Source organism: Lepus europaeus, chromosome Y (genome assembly GCF_033115175.1).
Source record: "Lepus europaeus isolate LE1 chromosome Y, mLepTim1.pri, whole genome shotgun sequence".
NCBI classification, from domain to species: domain Eukaryota; kingdom Metazoa; phylum Chordata; class Mammalia; order Lagomorpha; family Leporidae; genus Lepus; species Lepus europaeus.
The window spans coordinates 3,937,516-3,959,551 of record NC_084851.1 but is presented as its reverse complement, the minus strand read 5'-3'; the positions used below and the strand labels follow the sequence as shown (position 1 = coordinate 3,959,551).

Below are 22,036 nucleotides of genomic sequence, written 5' to 3'. Positions count from 1 at the left end.
AAGACTTACATGTATTAATACCTCATTACCTACATGAATGGGGAGATTTTATTTTTCTTCACTACCATCTGCCAGTTTTCCTTACTCCAGAAACCAAATTAACAAAAATTGCAATTCACTGAGTTATTACAGCAAGACTGGATTATAAGTTAAGAGAAGAAAAAACAAAAGACCAAGAAAAATCTATAGTCCATTTTCCCATTGCTGGAACCATCCATACATCTCAGTGATCCCTAGAATCATACTACTACTGAATTAGCTAGAGATTTGGTCTCAAGTATAATATTTCTGATCTCATCATCCCATAAAAAGTAAACTCCATAAATTGGAAATTGCATAGAAAATTAATTTTTTAAAAATATCATGTAGGATCTCTGTCTTTAATGTGCTGTACACTGTTATTTACTGCTATAACTAGTACTCCAACAGTATTTTGTCACTTTGTGTTGCTATGTGGGGGCAAACTGTTGAAATCTTTACTTAATATAAACTAAACTGATCTTCTGTATATAAAGAGAATTGAAAATGAATCTTGATGTGAATGGAAGGGGAGATGGAATGAGACAGGGGAGGGTTGCGGGTGGGAGGGAAGTTATGGGGTGGGGGGAGAGCCATTGTAATCCGTAAGCTGTACTTTGGAAATTTATATTCATTAAATAAAAGTTAAAAAAAAAAGTAAACTCCATATTTGATTCTTAAATAGACTTTAAAATAAAGGCATAATTATAAAACTAGGAAAACAAAGAGTTTGAGAAGAATGGTGGATCAGGGAGTGGCATGCTTCACAGGGCAAAGGAGAAACAGTGAGGAGAAGCTCAGAAGGTATATACTTGACGGAGATTAGAAAACAAGAGGAGGGGATCCAGCATGAGCCACTGAGTGTTTGCCAGCACCCAAAAGAACTTGGGAAACAGAAGCTGCAGACATTTTTGACACAAGGGTGAGGCAGCAGGACAGACAGAAGCAATCCATGGGACTTGGGTCCAGTTGAGAATGCAGGAACCAGCTGTTCTTGTCGGGTACCTTAGATCCAAGTTTAAGTGGAGAAAGGCAGCCAATTCAAACCAATCTCTCCCAAATAAAACCTGTGTCCAGGCTGAGAAAGGGAGGACACACACCATTTTAAATCAGGACCACAACCAGGGAAGCCTGCAGACATGCACATAACAGCCTACTGGAACGGGGCACCTGAACTCAGCGCTGGCCTTGGCAGCTGACAGGCATTAAGCCACTGAATGTACCATGAGATCCAGAGCTAGGAACACAAGGAACAGCCTGCAACCCCCCTGTCAGAGACCACAAGGGAAATGGCTTGGGCAACTGCTAAAACAAAGGTGAGCCCATGCTGGCAGCATCTGAGGGAACCTTAGGTGATGACAAATTGGGGCCTACGTGGCTAAACGAAAAACTGCAGGGCATAGCTAGGAATCCTTACCCTGGAAACTGGCCCTGCCATAGAGCCCCAGGCAAACCCACCACAGATCTGGTATTCATGAAAAGAAACCACAGAAGCATAGCTGCCTCCACAAGGAAGGTCAACAGAAGAAAAAATTAAAAATAATTTACAAAAAATGTCAAAAAGTACGAACTAAAAATGTCAAACAATAAGATAAAGAAGTCACCAAGAAACCCACCAATGGAAAGTCTTACCAGCAGACTTGATAAGGCAGAACAAGAATATTCTAACTAAAAGACCAATCTTTGGAAATCTTATAGACCCAAAAAAAGGAAAAAGAAAAGAAAATAGAAAACTCAAAACAGTGTTGGAGACCAATGGGACAATATCAAATGACCAAACATATGGGTCTTAGGAGTACCTGAAGCAGTGGAAAGAGAGAAGGGAACAGAAAGACTATTTAATGAAATAATTATAGAAAACTTCCCAAATCTGGAGAGAGAAAGGAATGTTCAAATATAGGAAAAACACAGAACTCCAAACAGGACAAGAAAAGAGCTTCACCATGACATACTACAGTCAAACTCTCCACAATAAAACATAAAGAAAAGATTCTGGGGCTGGCACTGTGGCACAGCGGGTTAAAGCCCCGCCTGTAACGCTGGCATCCCACTTGGGTGCCAGTTCTAGTGCCGGCTGCTCCTCTTCCAATCTAGCTCTCTGCTATGGCCTGGGGAAGCGACAGACAATAGCCCAAGTGCTTGGGCCCCTGCAACTCTGTGAGAGACCCGGAAGGAGCTCCTGGCTTAGGATAGCTCAACTCTGGTCAATGCGGTTATTTGGGGAGTGAACCAACGGAATGGAAAACCTCTCTCTCTCTGGCTCTCCCTCTCTCAGAAACTCTCTTTCAAACAAATAAAATAAATTTAAAAAAAGAAAAGATTCTAAAATGGTCATGAGAAAAATGTCACATTAAATTCAGAGGTTCACCAATTACACTCACAGATGACTTCTAAGCAGAAACCCTATAGGCCAGAAGGGAATGGCAAGATATTAGCTTAACAGGCTAATCCTCCGCCTTGCGGCGCTGGCACACCGGATTCTAGTCCCGGTCGGGACACCAATCCTGTCCTGGTTGCCCCTCTTCCAGGCCAGCTCTCTGCTGTGGCCAGGGAGTGCTGTGGAGGATGGCCCAAGTCCTTGGGCCTTGCACCCCATGGGAGACCAGGAGAAACACCTGGCTCCTGCCTTCGGATAAGCGCAGCGCGCCTACCGCGGCGGCCATTGGAGGGTGAACCAACGGCAAAAAGAAAGACCTTTCTCTCTGTCTCCCTCTACTGTCCACTCTGCCTGTCAAAAAAAAAAAATTAAAAAAAAAATTGTCAACTGACAATACTGAATCTTGTGAAGCTTGCATTTATAATGAAGCAGAAATAAAGACCTTCCATTTCAAACAGAAATTGAAAGAACTTGTTAACACTTGTCTAGTCCCACAGAAAATGCTTAAGGATCTGCTACACACAGAAACAGAGAAAGATAGCCACCATCATGAAAAAATGAAAAGGCAGAAAAACCAACAGAAGCACAAAAAAATTCTAAAGTAAACAATAGGAATATTTGAGAAAAAATGGCAGGGCAAAGGCAATGCTTATAAATAGTCACCTTGAATATAAATGGCTTCAATTTTCCAGTAAAAAGACAAAGATTGGCTGAAGAGATTGAAAATCAACACCCATCTACTGGTCGCTTAAAGAAACACATCTTGCCAACAAAGATACACACACATTGAAAAGTTAAAGGTTGGAAAAAGATAGTCCCTGCTAACAGAAATAAAAAATAAATAAACAAAGCTTGTATATGCACCCAATTACAGGGCACTTGGCTACTTAAAAAGTAAGTAGACCTAAATGGAGATATAGACTCCAATACAATAATGACAGGGGACTTCAATACCCCACTTTCAGCAGTGGACAGATCAACCAGACAGAAAATCAGCAAGAGAACAACAGAGTTAACTGACACTATAGACCAAATGGAGCATACCACAGAACCTTCCACCCCACAGTGGCAGAATATACATTCTCCTCATCAGTGCACAGAAATTTTTTCTAGGATAGCTCATATGATAGGCCACAAAGCAAGTTTCAGCAAATTCAAAAAAATCAAATTCATTCCGTACACCTTCTCTGACCACAGTGGTATAAAGCTAGAAATCAACAACTCAAAAATCAAACACACAGGGACTAAATAACATACTTCTGAATGAACAATGGGTCACAGCAGAAAACAAAAGAGAAATTTAAAAATTTCAGAAAATAAATGAAGATGATAATACATCACAACAAATACATCGCGGCCCACTGTGGGAGGGACAAGTGCTATGGTATAGTAAATAAAACTGCAGCCTGCAGTGCTGGCATCCCATATGAACACAGATTTGAGTCCCAGCTGCTCCACTTCTAACTCAGCTCTCTGCTGTGACCTGGGAAAGCAGTGGAACATGGCCCAAGTTCTTGGGGTCCTGTACCTGGCTGGAAGGCTCAGAAGAAGCTTCTGGCTCCTGGCTTCAGATCAGTGAAATGAAAAACTGGATTTTGAAAAAATAAAATCAACACACCAATGGTAAAACTAACCAAAAAAAAAAAAAAAAAAAGAGGGAGAAGACTCAAATCAATAAAATCAGAGATGAAAAAGCAACTGTGATGACAAATACCACAGAAAATAAGAATCCTCAGAAATTAATAAAAACAGCTGTACGCCAACAAACCAGGAAACCTGGAAGACACAGATAGATGCCTGGACGCATACAACCTACATTAACTGAGCCTGGAAGACACAGAAAACCTAAACAGACCCATTATCAATACAGAAATTGAATCAGTAATAAAGACTCCACCAACAAAGAAAAGCCCAGGACGTATGGCTTCATTAGGAATTCTACCAGACATTTAAATAACTAACTCCAATTCTTCTCAAGTTATCCAAAACAATTGAAAAGGAGGGAATCCTCTGAATTTTTTTTCTGTGAAGCCAGCATCACCTTAATTCCTACAACTGGAAAAGATACAAAAGAGAAAAAGAAGTACAGACCAATTTCTCTTATGAACATAGATGTAAAACTCCTGAACAAAATACTAGCCAGTGGAATCCAACAACACGTAACAAAGATCATTCACTCAAGTGTTGTAGACAGGCATATAGGATAAAATTGAACAGCTTTGTGAGCTGGAAGATCACGCCTTCACCATGACCCCTGTGTGACCTCCTACCCCTCCATGGCCACACTAGTGTGCCCACCTGCCAATCAGACTAATTAACCCTTCCCCTTTGGAAGTGGATTAAAGTCCTGAAACTCAGTAGGCCTGCCCTTTTTCCCTTTGTTCTTATTCTCCCTCACTGCCCTGGATCCCCCAGCTGCCCCAGTGCCTTCGGGGCACATGGACTTCAGGCCACCCACTCAATGCTTTCCAGCACGCATGCTCCTCCAAGTGGCTGGCTCCTGGTGCTCAGTATGAATCTAGATTTCCCTTTCTCTTTTAAAAAGAGCCCTCACTCTCCTATGTATTTCTCTCATTGAATAGAAAGCTTAAAAACTTATCAGGCTGCCTGGTTTATTTCTGCCAATATTCAGAATTCTTCTCTGAATATGTGGCAGGAGCCCACATTGTTTATTATTATGAATATATTAAAAAGCAAATTGGTAATGGGAGCAAGTGGGATTAATTCCTGGTAGGCTAGGATGGTTCAACATTCACAAATCATTCAATGTGATACATCACTTTAAGAAACTGAAAACCAAAAACCATATGATTATCTTAATAGATGCAAAGAGAGCACATGATAAAATACAATACACTTTCATGATGGAAACTCCAAGCAAACTGAGTATACAAGGAAAATTTCCCACACAATCAAGGCAATTTATGACAAACCCATCCTATTGAATGGGGAAAAGTTGGAAGCATTCCCACTGAGATACAGAGCCACACAAGGATGAATCAAGGTAAAACAGAATGGGAAGGAGGAAGTCCAAATATCCCTTATTTGCAGATGATATGATCCTATACTTACAGGATCCAAAATATTCTACTAAGAGACCATTGGCACTCATAGAAGAGTTTGGTAATGTAGCAGGACATAAAATCAATATACAAAAATCAGTAGCCTTTGAATACACAAACAATGCAAAAGCTGAGAAAGAATCCTAAAATCAATCACATTAACAATAGTTACAAAGAGAAATCAAAAATCTTATTATAAATTTAACCAAGAATGTTCAAAAATCTCTAAAATGAGAATTGCCAAACATTAAAGAAACAAAAGAATGTACAAAAAAAAATCAAAAAATCTTCCATGTTCATGGACTGGAAGAATTAATATCATCAAAACATCCATACTACGGAAAGCAATCTATAGGTTCAATGTGATACCAATAAAAATACCAAGGACATTTTTCTCAGATATAGAAAAAAATATGCTAAAATTCATATGGAAATCCAAAATAGCTAAAGCAATCATATACAACAAAAACAAAGCCAATGGCATCACAAGTCCAGATTTCAAGATATACTACAGGGCAGTTAAAAAAAGCAAAAAACTGGTACTGGTACGAAACAGATGGACAGACCAATGAAACATCACAGAAACACCAGTAGTTAACCAAAGCAACCCCTGGAGCAAGGATGGTTTCAGAAACAAAAGGTACTGGTTCTGTACATGCATAAGTATGAAGCAAGACCGTACCTTACACCTTACACAAAAATCCATTCAACATGGATTAAAGACCTGTTATCTATGCCCCCATTAATGGAGCTCAATTCACAATAGCTAAGAGAAGGAATCAACCCAAATGTCTAATAACTGAAGACTTAATAAAGAAATTATGTACACTATGGAATACTACATAGTGGTAAAAAAAAAAAAAAAAAAAAAAAAGAAATCCGGTCACTTGCAACAAAATGGATGAACCTGGAAAACATCATACTTAGTGAAATAAGATTATCCAAAAGTGACAAATACCATGTTTTCCCTGACCTGTGAAAACTAACGGAGCACCTAAAAGGCAATCTGTAGAAGTGAATTTGACACTTTGAGAAGCAATGACTTCAAAAGCCCTTGTCTTGACTGCAGAGGAACAGGGTTTGTTTTTTTTTTTTTTTTTATATTTGCTGAGTTCCTTACTTAATACAGAGATAATCGTATGTGTATAGTTAATTGAAAATAGATCTTAGTAAAAATAAGAGTGAGAATAAGAGAGGGAGGGAGAAGGGGAGTGGAAATGTGGGTAGGATGGCAGACACGGTGGGAAGAACCCCTATATTCCTAAAGTTGTATATACAAAATGGATGAAACTTTTAACTTACAGATATATGGTTCTGTATATATTCCTATGGACTTGCTTCCAAGGGTACAGTTTAAAAACTTGCCATGGGATTGCCAAATCCCCATGGGAAGTAAAGGACTTGTAGCATCATTCGCCTCCTCCCATTCTTCCTCCTCCTCCTCCCAGTCCCACATCCTCCCTTTTGTGGAGATCCTAGGTGCCAAACTAACCCTTCCTATCTCCTTGCAATGGAAATAAGGCTGATAAGTGTAGGCTGTGCACAGCACCTTCTGAAACAGTTAATGAGAAAGTCCCCAGAGTCTTCAAAGAGATACCCACTTATTCCAAGCTGCCTCCTATATCCCCACTCCCCAGTGGCAAATTACCTACCAACCAGATAAAACCTGAGTCCCAAATGTGCCCAACAGGTAGTCTATTTGCAAGAACAGACTTTGCCAACCTCTTTGCTTCCAATAAAGCAACCTGTCTCTGCTGAGGTCAGTCTCTGTCCTCCTTTTTCCAACTCTCCTTCCTAACAGCACAAAAGACCAGAAATCCGAGGTATTACAGACTTAACATTTGGTTGCCCATACGGGGAATGGGTCTTTTTTGTCATAAACCCCTCCCTCCCTCCAAACTTTTCTTTTTTCTGTGGAAAGTAGGTAAGGATCACAAAGTGATGGCTGAGCATGGTAACCAGCACATCCAGGTGGGACTTTCAGCTCATATGCTGCCATGAAGCTGACTCTCTACCTGCCTTCACTTGCTCTTTCCTATCACCTCTATTTTCCCTTAAGAGAATAACTGGGCCGGCGCCGCGGCTCACTAGGCTAATCCTCCGCCTTGCGGCGCCGGCACACTTGGTTCTAGTCCTGGTCGGGGCACCGATCCTGTCCCGGTTGCCCCTCTTCCAGGCCAACTCTCTGCTGTGGCCAGGGAGTGCAGTGGAGGATGGCCCAAGTGCTTGGGCCCTGAACCCCATGGGAGACCAGGAGAAGCACCTGGCTCCTGCCATTGGATCAGCACGGTGCGCTGGCCGCAGCGCGCCTACCGCAGCAGCCATTGGAGGGTGAACCAACGGCAAAAGGAAGACCTTTCTCTCTGTCTCTCTCTCACTGTCCACTCTGCCCGTCAAAAAAAAAAAAAAAAAAGAGAGAGAGAGAATAACTGTGGATGGGTGTGACTGGGAATAGCCTGATGGATGACTGACAGCCTCTGGCCAGGGAGACTATCTGCTAGGCTGGAATTTTCCCAAGTGAAAAACAGACCCCAAACACCCAGGTGGGTATCCTAAAATCATCTCCCTTTTCTTACGTTTCTGACCAGGCTTGGAAAGCCAAGAGCTGCCTTTTCCCTAAGTTTTGGCCTCTCCTCCAGCCAGTCCACACTCTCCTGCTGAGGCATTCAGGACCATTTCTACTTGCAGAGCTCATTGGTAGCTGGTGTAAACCTGCCCCTCAGATCTTCATCTTCTCTCCCTTCCTTTCTATTAAGCTGACCTCCAGAGCAGAGGTCTCTTGCCATTGGACCAAATTACATCCAAACACTTTCCTCAGCCCCTTGTGTGGTAAGGTAAGACTCTTCCATCCAGATATATTCTAGAGGTACCCTAAGATATTGTATTCTGGGTCCAGGACCCAGATCCTCTGCTTTTAGGTTCAGGCTTTGGTCATACCCACCAGTGAATGAGGGGACTGCTACATTCACTGATGCATGCACTCTATCTACTGGCTCCTGCTTTGGCCTGATCCACAATGAATGAGGGGATGCTTGGCTTCACTGCTGTATCTCTGTCTCGGATCCTCAGGCCTCTCTTTTGGCACAGAAGCAGTAGTGCTGTCTCTCTTTGCCTCACACAATGGGGTCTGAAATTTCAGTTCCAAAAGAATCACTCTTGGCCAGCAAGTTAAAGAATCTTAAGCCTCTGGTACTTAAAGACCTTCTGGCTTGCAAAATTACAAGTTCTTGCATATAAATTTGACATCAATACAAACTGAATAACTGCAACTGCTGGCCAGAATTTGAAACTGTTAACCAAAACGTCCTTTATTCATGGACTTATCCAACACCCTCAAATGGAATGGCAAGTATTCTGAGGTTCCTTCCTCCTTCTCTTCTCCCACTGTTCTAGTTTCCAACCATGAGGGACTAGTTTCACCCTGCTACCTACAGGGCAGCATCATTACATAAGGACTGTTCCTCCTAGGAACTCCTTCTCAGCTCCTCTCTTTTCCTCCTAGACCTATCTCAGAATCCACAGCCAGTTCCTCACTCCTTGATTTATATGTGTTTGATCCAGCTAATGAACCCCCTGGGTTACCAACCCCCACACACTGCACTGCCCAAACCACTCAAATCTCCTGTAATAACCCCCCTCTTCAACCTCCCAGACTCTACTGGAAGCTCCCTCACAAACCCCCTCCACCTCCTCTTTACAGGATTCTCCTACCAAAACCAGCCCCCCAGGCCAAACAGATCCACCTGTCTCCTCTCTCCATTCCCCAACCACCATTTCCCTTCTCCCTTCTCCAGTCTCCCCTGCCAACCACACTTGCTACCTAAACCCATTACTCCCCCTATACCCCCAGCAAGCCCCCCTTATTCCCCAATCTCACTGAACCCCTCCCATCACTCAACCTCAGACCCACAGGCAAACATATATGTTCCCCCTAAGGGAAGTGTCAGGGCCAAAAGAGCCAACTAGAACCCAGGTCCCCTTTTCTTTGTCCAACACAGGTTAGATTGAGAAAAAGTTGGGCTGCTTTTCAAAATCCAGCTAAATATAAGAAAAGAGTTCTTCCACCTCGACCATGGGTATCTTTTAACCTGGGGATATATCTATTATGTATTAACCTCAACACCCACAGTCTAGGGAAAGGATCACAGCTGGTACTCAGACTGGGTTCATGCAGATCACCAGCTTGAACAAGACCCCTCACTATATTTGGTGGCAGTACTGCTCTCCTGGGCACCGAATCAGACTGGACATACCAGCCCGGAGAGTCAGGCACACAGAAACCTAATCATATGATAACCTGTCTCCTGGAAAGCATGCTGAAAAATTGTTATGCCTATGTCAACTATAAAAAGTACATGGAAATTGTCCAAGGCCCTGATAAAAATCTGGCCCTCTTTTTACCTTGCCTCACTGAAGTGGTCCAAAATGTACAAATGTAACCACTCCAGCTAGAACTTGATATCTCCATGTCCAGTTCATTAGCCAATCAGTACCCAATATCAGATGTAAAATATGAGAAAAGGGCCCAAAACCCTCCAAAAACCAGAAAAAGGGCCCCAAACCCCCAAAAAGGAGCTCCCACATGGGACCTTTATGGTTTACAACAACAGAGGATGAAGCAAAAAGACAAAATGAACAGGACAGAAAAGCTAAATACGAAATGTGGGCCGCTACCTTCCGAAACCAAAGTCCATCTGGCCCTGACACCCTGACACTCAAAAGCAGGACAGGATCCCTCCTAGTACTTGCTTTTGCTGAAACCAGACTGGATACTGGGCAAGAGCATGCCCAACCCAAGGCTCCCAACAAAAGCTTGCTTTTTATTTTTGAAAAAATAAACAAAATTGACACCCCATTGGCCCAACTAACCAAAAAAAGAAAAGACTCAAATCAATAAAATCAGAGATGAAAAAGGAAATGTAACAGCAGACACTACAGTAATAAAAAGAATCATCAGAAATTACTACAAGGACTTGTATGCCAGCAAACTGGGAAATCTATTAGAAATGGATAGATTCCTGGATATATACAACCTACCTAAATTGAACCAGAAAGACATGGACAACCTAAACAGATCCATAGCTGAGGAAGAAATTGGAACAGTCATAAAGGCCCTCCCAACAAAGAAAAGCCTAGTACCAGATGGATTCACTGCTGAATTCTATTCAGACATTTAAAGAACTAACTCTTATTCTTCTCAAACTTTTCAGATCAAAAAAAAAAAAGAAGAAGAAAGAAAGAAAGAAAGAAAGAAAGAAAGAAAGAAAGAAAGAAAGAAAGAAAGGAAGGAAGGAAGGAAGGAAGGAAGGAAGGAAGGAAGGAAGGAAGGAAGGAAGGAAGGAAGGAAGAAAAAGAGGGAATCCTTCCAAATTCTTTCTATGAAGCCAGCATCACCTTAATTCCTAAGCCATAGAAAGATGCAGTACTGAAAGAAAATCACAGACGAATAACCCTGATGAACATAGATGTAAAAATCCTCAATAAAATACTGGCTAAAAGAATGCAATAACACATCAGAAATATCATCCACCCAGATCAAGTGGGATTTATCCCTGGTATGCAGGGATGGTTCAATGTTCACAAAACAATCAATGTGATATACCATATTGACAGACTACAGAACAACAACCATATGATTATCTCAATAGATGCTAATGCTAACTGATAGAATAAAAAAGGGAGAGAACGATCCAACATGGGAAGCAGGATACACAGCAGACTCATAGAATGGCAGTTGTCCTAAACAGCACTCTGGCCTCAGAATCAGCCCTTAAGGCATTTGGATCTGGCTGAAGAGCCCATGAGAGTATTTTAGGCATGGAAAGCCAAGACACTCTGGGAAAAAAAAAAGGGGGGGACCTAAATGAAAGGTTTCTGCAAGTGAGATCCCAGTGGAAAGAACGGGCCATCAAAGAAGGAGGTACCTTTCACTGAAGGTAGCAGAGAACTTCCACTTTGACTATGGCCTTGTCGAAATAAGATCAAAGATGGCAAGCTCAGGGGACTTCCATAGCCTTGGCAACTCATGACTAGAGCCTGGGGAGATTTCTGACCCCTTAAACAAGAGTGTGAATTTTTTAAGTCAACAACAGGAATCACTGTGCACTTACTCCCCATGAAGGATCTTGTCCTTAATGTGTAGTTCAATGTGAATTAATGCTATGACTAGTGCTGAAAAATTTTTGGCACTTTGTGTTCTGTGTGGGGGCAAACTGATGAAATCTTTACTTAATATATACTAAATTGATCTTCTGTATATAAAGATAATCGAAAATGAATCTGATGTGAATGAAATGGGAGAGGGAGAGGGGAGGGTTGCAGGTGGGAGGGAAGATATGGGAGGAAAAAGCCATTGTAATCCATAAACTGTACTTGGAAATTTGTATCTATTAAATAAAAGTTAAAAAAAAAATTCCTTAAACCAATTGGGCCAAAAAATAGACACTGATTTGGAAGCCTCCACTAGGCAGTAAACTCCCTGGCATCCGTGGTTCTGCAAAACAGGAGAGCACTAGATCTCCTGATAGAATAATAAGGCAGAAGCTGCCTTTTCCAAAGAAAACAACGCTGACCAGTCTGGAGTGATAACTATTAGCCATGTATGCCCCAGACACCATGTTAGCCCTGGCCCCCTCATCACCACATTGCACAGTAGGCTTTGGCCCTAAACCTCATGGTCCAACCACCAATGTCAGCTCCACCCAACTCATGGAATTCACTACTCCTACTTCCTTACCTGCCCACTGACAAAAGGATATTAGGACCCATTTCTTGGACATGAGCTCTCTCTCTTTTTCCTTCTTCTCTTTTTCCTTATTTCCTATTGGGTTTCCATCAATAAACCTTTTCCCTTACTCTGGTGCTTGGTGTGTTTTGTGGTGACCTTACATTTGTGCTGTGAATCAGATCCAAGCTCCCCCAGTGATTTTGTTCTCCCTTCAGAGGTCTCTGATCTGCCTTAGGGTCCTGGTTTTCTGCCAATCACAAAACAAACCCTTGGAACTTCTCCCATGCCACTGAACACTTTGTGATCTCCTCCCACACAGTGACCCTCCAAATTCTGAGGTAAGACAGGGAATGAGAAATTCCCATGGCAATTTCCACTATGGGTTGTGGTTCTACTCTCATCTCAAAGTCCTGGTACAGAGCACCACAATCTTTAGGGACACTGTGTCTAGGCAACAGTGGATGTGGGTGACTATTCAACCTCCTATTTAGACAAGCTAAACCCTGAGCTCCAGTGTGTGCATGGGTGCTGACCCCTGCCCTCTGTTCCCATATCATCTTGTCAGTTGGAAGCCATGATCTCAGAGACACCTGATATGCACTGACCCAACACTACAGGTTGCCATATGAGCTTCTTCTCCCCCATGTTCTGTCTGATTCTCCTCTTGGTTGCCTTCTAGGTAATATAGTCCCTCTCAAGCTGGCTCCAAACCTCAAATGCCAATGCCTCATCTTCCTCTGTAATTTAGCATGGCCCATGTATGACCCTAAGAGTCAATCAAAGTGGCCCCTCCATGGTACACTTGATCCTGATATCATTCAAGATCTTTATCACTTCTGTGAGCATTTGGGAAAATGGAAAGGGATCTCATACGTTCAATCTTATTCCTGTTTTAGATCTAAGCCTTCTCTGTATAGTTCTTGCTCTCCAGCCCAGGGCTTTTTGGCCTTCAAAGTTCATACTAGAGGTCAAAGGCCTGAGCTGAAATCTCTTTCTTCTACTTTAGATCCTGCCACCACCATCACTGCCACCTCATTCAATCTGGCTGAATGAACACCCCCCTTATTGTTCCAATCCACAGGCACCATCTCAACCACCCCCAGAGTCCCAGCAACCCAGGTCTTGGCACTATTGACCTGGCACCATTATTTCCCACCTGACAGTGACAGAATCCACCATCTGCTCCAGCCTGCACTAAATCATCACCTCCCTCTCCTGCCGAGTTCCAAGAGTGGTGCAAACTTCTTCCATTTCTCATTGCACCTTAATCTGCCTTATCCCAAGCCTCCTACTCATCTGTTCCCCAAAACCATTTTCTGCCCATATCTACTCCTCCTTCAACTTCTACTCCAGCTCTCACTGTACCTCCCTCTGCCCTATGTCATGGCCCCTACTCATCTGTTTCCCAAAACCTGCCCATATTTACTCCTCCCTTGACTTCTACTCCTGCTCTCATCATATCCACTCCTGCTCTCACTGTACCTCCCTCTGGGTTATCTCATGTTCCCTGCCCATCTGTTCCTCCAAACCATTTCCTGCCCATGTCTACTCTTCACTCAACTTCTATTACAGATCTCACTGTACCTCTCTGCACTTTTTCCCAAGTCCTTTGCTCATCTTTTCCCCCAACACCCTTTGTCTTGTCACAAACCAATCTACATTTCAACCTTGCCCTCTCCTGCTGCACTGGATGAACTTTCCATCCCCGCCCTTCCCTTCCCTCAAGCCCCTCCTTCCCCTCTTTCTTCTGTGCATAGTCCCAGAGTCACTCACTCCCCCACAGCAGCCAGGGAGCCCACCTCCTTGTTATCCCTAAAGGAAGTGATAAGGTTAGAAGGCATCCTAAGGGTCCATGTTCCATTCTCACTTGCTGATCTTTCACAGACAGAACAAAAACTGGGTCCCTTCACCTCTAACCCAATGTCATACATTAAGGAATTTTGCTATTTAACTGCATCTTATAATCTAAGCTTTTATGATGTCTTTATGACCCTTTATAATACCTTCCTCCCAGAGGAGCAAAAGTAAGTTTGGGAATGAGCCTGTCTCCACACCAATGAGATCCATCAAACTGACTCTGCCCATCCCATAGGTGCAGATGAGGCCTCCAATCAAGACCCCAGCTGGGACTACAACTCTCCCAATGGTATAATGACCAGAAGTTGTTTTATTACCTGCTTGCTAGCTGGCCTGAGAAAATCTACCAGAAAGGCTGTTAATTTTGATAAACTGGGAGAAGTCATTCAAGATAAAATGGAAAACCCTTCTGCCTTTTTGCAGTGCCTAATGCAAACTGTCCTCCAACAGACCACTTACATCCTGAGTCACTCAATGGCCATAGCCTTCTCATGAATCATTTCTTTGCCCAGAGTTTTCCAGATATTAAAGCAAAGTTAAAATGGCTTGAGAAGGGCCCATTAACTCCACAGGCAGAAATTCTGAGGTGGCCTTTAAAGTATTTAATGGGAGGGTTGAGAGGGCCCCAAAGGAAATATTCCAAATATTGGCCAAGGCTGTTCAGCAACCTGCTGTCTCCAGAAACTCTGCTAGCCACAGGAGCCCTGCTGACAGCAGGAATCCTCCAGGTTCATGCTTCAAATGTGGCCAAATGGGGCTGTTGGGCCAGAATGTGTCCTTGCCCTAAATGCTACCAATGGACTATCCTCTTGTCAGTCAAACCAGTAGGCTATCCATCCCATCTTTGCCCTGAGTTGACATTTTAGGGCTGGCTATTGAGGACTGAAAGAGTCCAGAATCCCATCACCTGACCATGGCCACCATTCTGCAGGATCCCACAGTAATTGTGACAGTAGCAGGTACACAAATTTTTTTCCTTATCAACAGAGGGGCAACTTTCTCAGTCCTTACCCAGAATCTGCTGCCTCAACCTTCATAGTCAAGGTGGAGGGAAAGCCTTATAGACTTTTGCAGACTCCCAATCTGCTCTGCATAATTAATATTATGCCCTTCTCCCATTCATTTCTTATTTTTTTTACTCTAACTCACATTTATTTTTTTTATTATTATTAAACTTTTATTTAATGAATATAAATTTCCAAAGTACAGCTTATGGATTACAATGGCTTCCCCTCTCCCAAAACTTCCCTCCCACCCACAACCCTCCCCTTTCCTGCTCCCTCTCCCCTTCCATTCACATCAAGATTCATTTTCAATTCTCTTTATATACAGAAGATCAGTTTAGTATATATTAGGTAACGATTTCAACAGTTTGCCCCCATATAGCAACACAAAGTGAAAAAAAAAATACTGTTGGAGTACTAGTTATAGCATTAAATCACAGTGTACAGCACATTAAGGACAGAGATCCTACATAATATTTTTTTTAAATTAATTAATTTTCTATGCCATTTCCAATTTAACACCAGGTTTTTTTTTTCATTTCCAATTATCTTTATATACAGAAGACCGATTCAGTATATACTTAGTAAAGATCTCATCAGTTTGTACCCACGCAGAAACACAAAGTGTAAAAATACTGTTTAAGGCCGGTGCCGTGGCTAAACAGGCTAATCCTCCGCCTTGCAGCGCCGGCACACCGGGTTCTAGTCCCGGTCGGGGCACCGATCCTGTCCCGGTTGCCCCTCTTCCAGGCCAGCTCTCTGCTGTGGCCAGGGAGTGCAGTGGAGGATGGCCCAAGTGTTTGGGCTCTGCACCCCATGGGAGACCAGGATAAGCACCTGGCTCCTGCCATCGGATCAGTGCGGTGCGCCGGCCACAGCACGCTACTGCGGCGGCCATTGGAGGGTGAACCAACAGCAAAAGGAAGACCTTTCTCTCTGTCTCTCTCTCACTGTCCACTCTGCCCGTCAAAAAAAAAAAAAAAAAAAAAGAGAGAGAGAGAGAGAGAGAGAATAACTGTGGATGGGTGTGACTGGGAATAGCCTGAATTCTTCTGAATCGATCTGCCTGTCAAAAATTAAAAACAAAAAAATACTGTTTCAGTACTAGTTATAGCATCACTGCACATTAGACAACACATTAAGGACAGATCCCACATGGGATGTAAGTACACAGTGACTCCTGTTGCAGACTTAACAATTTGACACTCCTGTTCATGGCGTCAGTAATCTCCCTAGGCTCTAGTCATGAGTTGTCAGGGCTATGGAAGCCTTTAGAGTTCGCTGACTTTGATCTTATTCCGACAGGGTCATAGTCAAAGTGGAAGTTCTCTCCTCCCTTCAGAGAAAGGTACCTCCTTCTTTGATGGCCCCATTCTTTCCACTGGGATCTCACTCAGAGAGATCTTTCATTTAGGTCTTCTTTTTTTTTTTTCTCTTTTCCATGGTATCTTGGCTTTCCATGCCTACAATACTCTCATGGGCTCTTCAGCCAGATCCGAATGCCTTAAGAGCTGATTCTGAGGCCCCACTCATTTCTTATTATATGTCAGTATCCTACCCCCATCCTGGGGAAAGACATATTATACTGGTTTGGTGCTCAGGCGGTTTTCACCCTCCAGCCTATACCATTGTCCTCCAGCTTGCCTTTGCCTCCCTTTTTACTACCCTCTCAAGACAACCCAGTCCCACTCAGGACCCCTGTCCACCATCAACTCATGATGGGATATGAGTCACCATCTTGGACCTTGGCTCCCATCACTGCATTGCATTGTAGGCTTTGGCCCACACACTGGCGTCAACTCCACCCCTACCCTAATAGAATTCACTACTCCTCCTGTAAAATGAAAATCAAAATGAAGTGAGTGTGGCTAAAAACTAACTGAAGATCTCTTGCTTCCATACATACTAGCTTTGCTAGCTGTCAGCTAAGGATGTATCTTATGAAACTATGTGGGCCTAAATTTCCAGAAACGAGATTGACCGAGATGTGTGCTTCATTGTTATCTTACCACCATATTGTGGATCTGTTATTGGGCTTGTAATTGTTAACTGTTATCTTACAACCATATTCTGGTTTTCTTTTTATTGTTCACTGCATACCAAGGGTCAGGTTCAAAATCTGAGCCCTAGTGGACAGAATACTATAAAAAGCTATGTAACTTGCTGTTGGGGGCTGCACTCTGGTAAGGAGTTTGAACCCAATTGGTGGCCGGTCCCAATGGGTTACCTTGCCTCTCATTTGACTCTCATTTGCTTCTTGTTTTCAATAAAATTCATGTGTAACTGTCACTAGTTTTGTAACATTTTGTTTTAGCTGACGAGTGGATGCAACACTACTTCCTAATCCAGCCCCTGGCAAAGGGACATTAGGACCTGTTTCTCAGACACTAGTTTTTTTCCTTTACCCTAACAACCAGAGGAAGATTCCAGGCTCTAAAAGCAAACCCCCAGCATTTGCACTGCCGCTTTTCAGCCAGAAATAACCAGATGAAATCTATAGGTCTTTTCCTTTTTGCCTCTAGGGACTGGAATAAAGGATTTGCAGCACCTTTCCTCTACTCCCATTCTTCCTCCTTCCCCCTGCAAGCCCCATTTCCTCCCATTTGTTGAGATCCCAGGTGACCCTTTCTGTCTCCTTCTGATGCAAATAACAAAGCAGATAAGTGGTACAGAGCATCTTGTGAAACAGATTAGGAGGAAGTCCCTTGAGGCTTCAATGAGAAACCCATTCTTCCCAGCTCCCTTTTTACCTCCCCACCCCCATTGGCTAATTCCCTATCAACTGGATAAAAACTGATTCTCAAATGTGATCTGTGCCCAGTCTCTACAAGAACAGACTGTCCCCAACCTCTTTGCTTCCAATAATGCAATCTATCTCTCTTGAGGTTGGTCTTCATCTCCTTTTTATGTCTCCTTTCTGGGTGTATGAATGACAAAAACCCTGAGTTACTTCAGACTTAATAGGAGGAAGGGGGTGCATTTTAACTGTTAAAGTGATCTTAGGAATAGGATTAAGTGACAAAGTGATCATATAGATAGGATAAATTTTTAAAGCAATCAATTAAGATTAAGGGTTTTTAATAATAAAATAATAGATAGAATTAAAAAGTTGTGAATATTCCAAAATGGGAAGCAGAACACACAGCAGACTCAAAGAATGACAATCGCTTAAAGCAGCACTCTAACCTCAGAATCAGTCCTCAAGGTATTCTAGCATGGCTGAAAAGCCCATTAAAGCATTTCACATATTAAAGCATTTCAGGAAAGCCAAGACACTAAAAAGTGTCCTATATGAAGGAACTCTGTGGGTGAAACTCCAGTGGAAAGAAGTGTTCATCAAAGAAGGATGTACTTTTCTCTGAAGAAAGGGATAAGATCATTTTGCTTATGGCCTTGTCTAAATACTGAAAAAAATGTTTGGATTGAAAAGTCTTCCATAGCCTAGGTAGCACATGTAAAGAGCCTCAGCTGATCACTGACATCATACATAACAACAGGAATCACTGTGCACTAACTTCCCATGCAGGACCTCTGTCATCAAAGAGTTGGATTATGAGAGCTAATAGTAAAAGTTCTTCTCAAAGATATACTTTGTTTTAGTGTGTTAAGTAGAGTATATGCCTCATAAGTTTCAGAAAAGCCTAAGAGTCCAATGCCATTCCTTGTTTAGCTAGGTGCTTCTTCAATTAATGATAAAAGTTTTTTAAAAAAGTATATTATTGCAAAAATTAAAATCAAAATAACAAAGGAAGCAGGTAAAAGGGTAGGAGTAATGGAGGGAGGGAGGATGGAATGGGAAGTGTCATTATTGTCTTAAACTTTATGCATGAGATATATGAAATTTGTTTCATTTATATGAATTTTAAAATTTGATTAAAAAAAGACTGAAAAAACTAGGAAAATATTCAAAATGGTGATTTACATAATAGATTAAAATTGACAAAAAGGACATGAAAATCTTGAAATTACACTTTATCCCAAATAAATAATACTAACATCAACATTTTTATTTCAAAAGATAATTATACAAAGCTGTCACCTGCTTCTTTTTGGAGAATTCTATAGATCCATCTAAAGTAGCCCCAAAAGCAAAATATACTCATATTTGTAACTTGCTAATGAAACAATAGGATTTTCCTTAACAGTTTTCTTTTTAACTTTATTTGGAAAACTTCTGATAACAGGTCAAAGAAAAGTTTAAAAGAACAGTAAAAGCCCACTGAATGCAAAAAGAAAAAATATTTCTATTTTAACAAGCACATAAAAGAAAATAATGTCTTGTAACAGTATCTGATAAAAAGTATCCATCACAATTTACTTATGCTCTGTGAAATGACAGAAATTATCAAGTGTCTGAACAGGAACAAAGATTAAATGAACAAAAAAGTGCTTTCATGGTAACCACTAAAGAAAACTGTCATAATTAAAATACAAACTGTGAAAAAAAATACTTACTTTCAGTGCTGGACAAAGTGCAGGGATTACAGTCAATTAAAGCTAACTGGAAATGCTGTAATATAGAGGAAAGTGAGGAGATATTAATGTACTGCATCTAGAGTTCCATAAAATGATTTTTTCCATATTAGCCTTTTATAAAACAAACAAGGTACATTACACAACTAAATAAAATTATTAACATTTGATTGCTGAACATTTTATTGTCAATAGTTTTCTTACAAGTGATAGATAATGGAAGGTGGGAGGAAAAATTAATTTTATTAAGTAAATGTATAAATTTCTTACTACAGGAAAAAGATGAGATTTAAATCTTCAAATAAAATATTAACTTACGAAATGTACCAATGAAACATTTTGATTCATTAAAATGTTCTAAAATTCTAAATTCTGGAAATTCCAAAAATATACTTTAGACCATCATAGTTTACCTTAAAGTGAAATTTGAAACTTAGAATACAATTTAGATAATAATATGATGAGATTAAACATGAAAAATGAAACAATCTTCTTTTATAGATTCTTTAGTATCATTCCAGTTTAAGATATTTCAAAACTAAAGCCTTATATACACATTTTTTTGAAAAGGTCAAGGAAATACATAATGTGAAAATTCTAAGCATGAATTACAAAATTTTGTTAACCAAGGAAAACCTCTCAATTTCACTTTTTCATGAACTTTTTTTTAGTAACATCAAATATCAAAACAAACTCAAAATTACTAATCAAAGACCAGACCATGCATGTGTTCTCCAAAATGGCTGTATAGAGACTGTTGGTCTCACTCTCCACAAAAAAACAAATACTTCTTTTCAAATTCAGTGCCAAAGGAGGAGCACTTAGCCAGGAAGACACAGGAATTCCACACAACACATAGCAGTGATTAGAGAAGCAAAGTTCACCACTGGCTGGAAGGCTCAGAAGAAGCTTCTGGCTCCTGGCTTCAGATCAGTGAAATGAAAAACTGGATTTCGAGAAAATAAAATCAACACACCAATGGTAAAACTAACCAAAAAAAAAAAAAAAAAAGAGGGAGAAGACTCAAATCAATAAAATCAGAGATGAAAATGAAAAAGCAACTGTAATGACAAATACAAATTAGCTCAATAGGCTAATCCTCCGCCTGTGGCACTGGCACACCGGGTTCTAGTCCCGGTCGGGGTGCCGGATTCTGTCCCAGTTGCCCCTCTTGCAGGCCAGCTCTCTGCTATAGCTCTGGAGTGCAGTGGAGGATGGCCCAAGTGCTTGGGCCCTGCACCAGCACAGGAGACCAGGAGAAGCACCTGGCTCCCGGCTTCAGATCAGCGCAATGCGCCATCTGCAGCACGCCAGCTGCAGCGGCCATTGGAAGGTCAACCAAGAGCAAAAGGAAGACCTTTCTCTCTGTCTCTCTCTCTCACTGTCCACTCTGCCTGTCAAGAAATAATAATAAAAAAAAAGATTCAATCTTTTAGGAATATCTATCAATTGACTTGACAGAATTGCAGTATCAATGTAGGAACAAAAACATATATATAAAAATTACAATGCCTGGAAAAGAAAACAATGCACTTTATAATCAAATGTCAAGAAAGATTTAGAGGATGCATGTAGAAATATGGTCAGGAAATTCAATAGTTTGTGTGATACAGAATTAAAAGAATCTTACAAAAGAAGAACACAATGTGTCAAACAAAAAATAACATTGGAAATATCAAAAAACCAAATCAGGCAGATAAAAACTATCTAAACAGGAACACAAGTCTTTTGAAATAGCTCAATGACAGAAGGAAATATAGCCTGGCTGTTGAGATACCCATTTCCCACAAATAGAGGATGTAGTTTTGATTCTTAGCTTTCATTCTGCCTCTACTTCTGAATTTGGACTGCAGCTTACTGTTAATGTGAACCTGGGAAGTACCAATGATGGCTCAAGTAATTGAGTTTCTGCCATCCATATGGGAGACATGGATTGAACCAGTTTGGCACTGGCTGTTGAGGGATTAGCAGATGAAAGGACTTCTCTCTTCTGTCAACCTGTCTTTCTGTCTTCTCACATTAACACACTTTTAAAAAATTTATTCATTTATTTGAATGATAGAATTTTACATAGAGAGATCCTACATCTTCTGGTTTATTCTCCAAATAGCCTCAGCAGTCAGGATTGGACCATGCTGAAGTTAGGACCCATGAATTCATCTATACTTCCTTGCAGGTGTATGGGCACAAAGACTGTTGGCAGAACATTAGCATGCAGTTGGACTGGAAGAGGAGCAGCTGATACATAAACCCATGCCCATATGTGATGATGGCACTGCAGGCAGTGGCTTAACTCACTGTTCACAATCCTGGCCCCAATAAATTTTTTAAAAAATTTATTTGAGGCCGGTGCCACGGCTCAGTTGGCTAATCCTCCGCCTGCAGTGCTGGCACACCAGGTTCTAGTCCCGGTCAGGGTGCCGGATTCTGTCCCGATTGTTCCTCTTCCAGTCCAGTTCTCTGCTGTGGCCCAGGAAGTCAGTGGAGGATGGCCAAAGTCCTTGGGCCCTGCACACAC

The 22,036-nt window shown here is 41.5% G+C and overlaps 1 protein-coding gene across 12 annotated transcripts in view; it reads right to left on the bottom strand.

Annotated features, from left to right (window-relative positions):
- LOC133754237 (lysine-specific demethylase 6A-like) overlaps positions 1-22,036 on the bottom strand; it is a 211,330-nt gene that overhangs the window by 136,437 nt on the left and 52,857 nt on the right. For all 12 annotated transcript variants that reach the window (XM_062184736.1, XM_062184729.1, XM_062184730.1 and 9 more), the window contains one exon: positions 19,501-19,555. In XM_062184736.1, the coding sequence (XP_062040720.1) occupies positions 19,501-19,555 (55 nt within the window). The remainder of the gene's footprint in view (positions 1-19,500; positions 19,556-22,036) is intronic.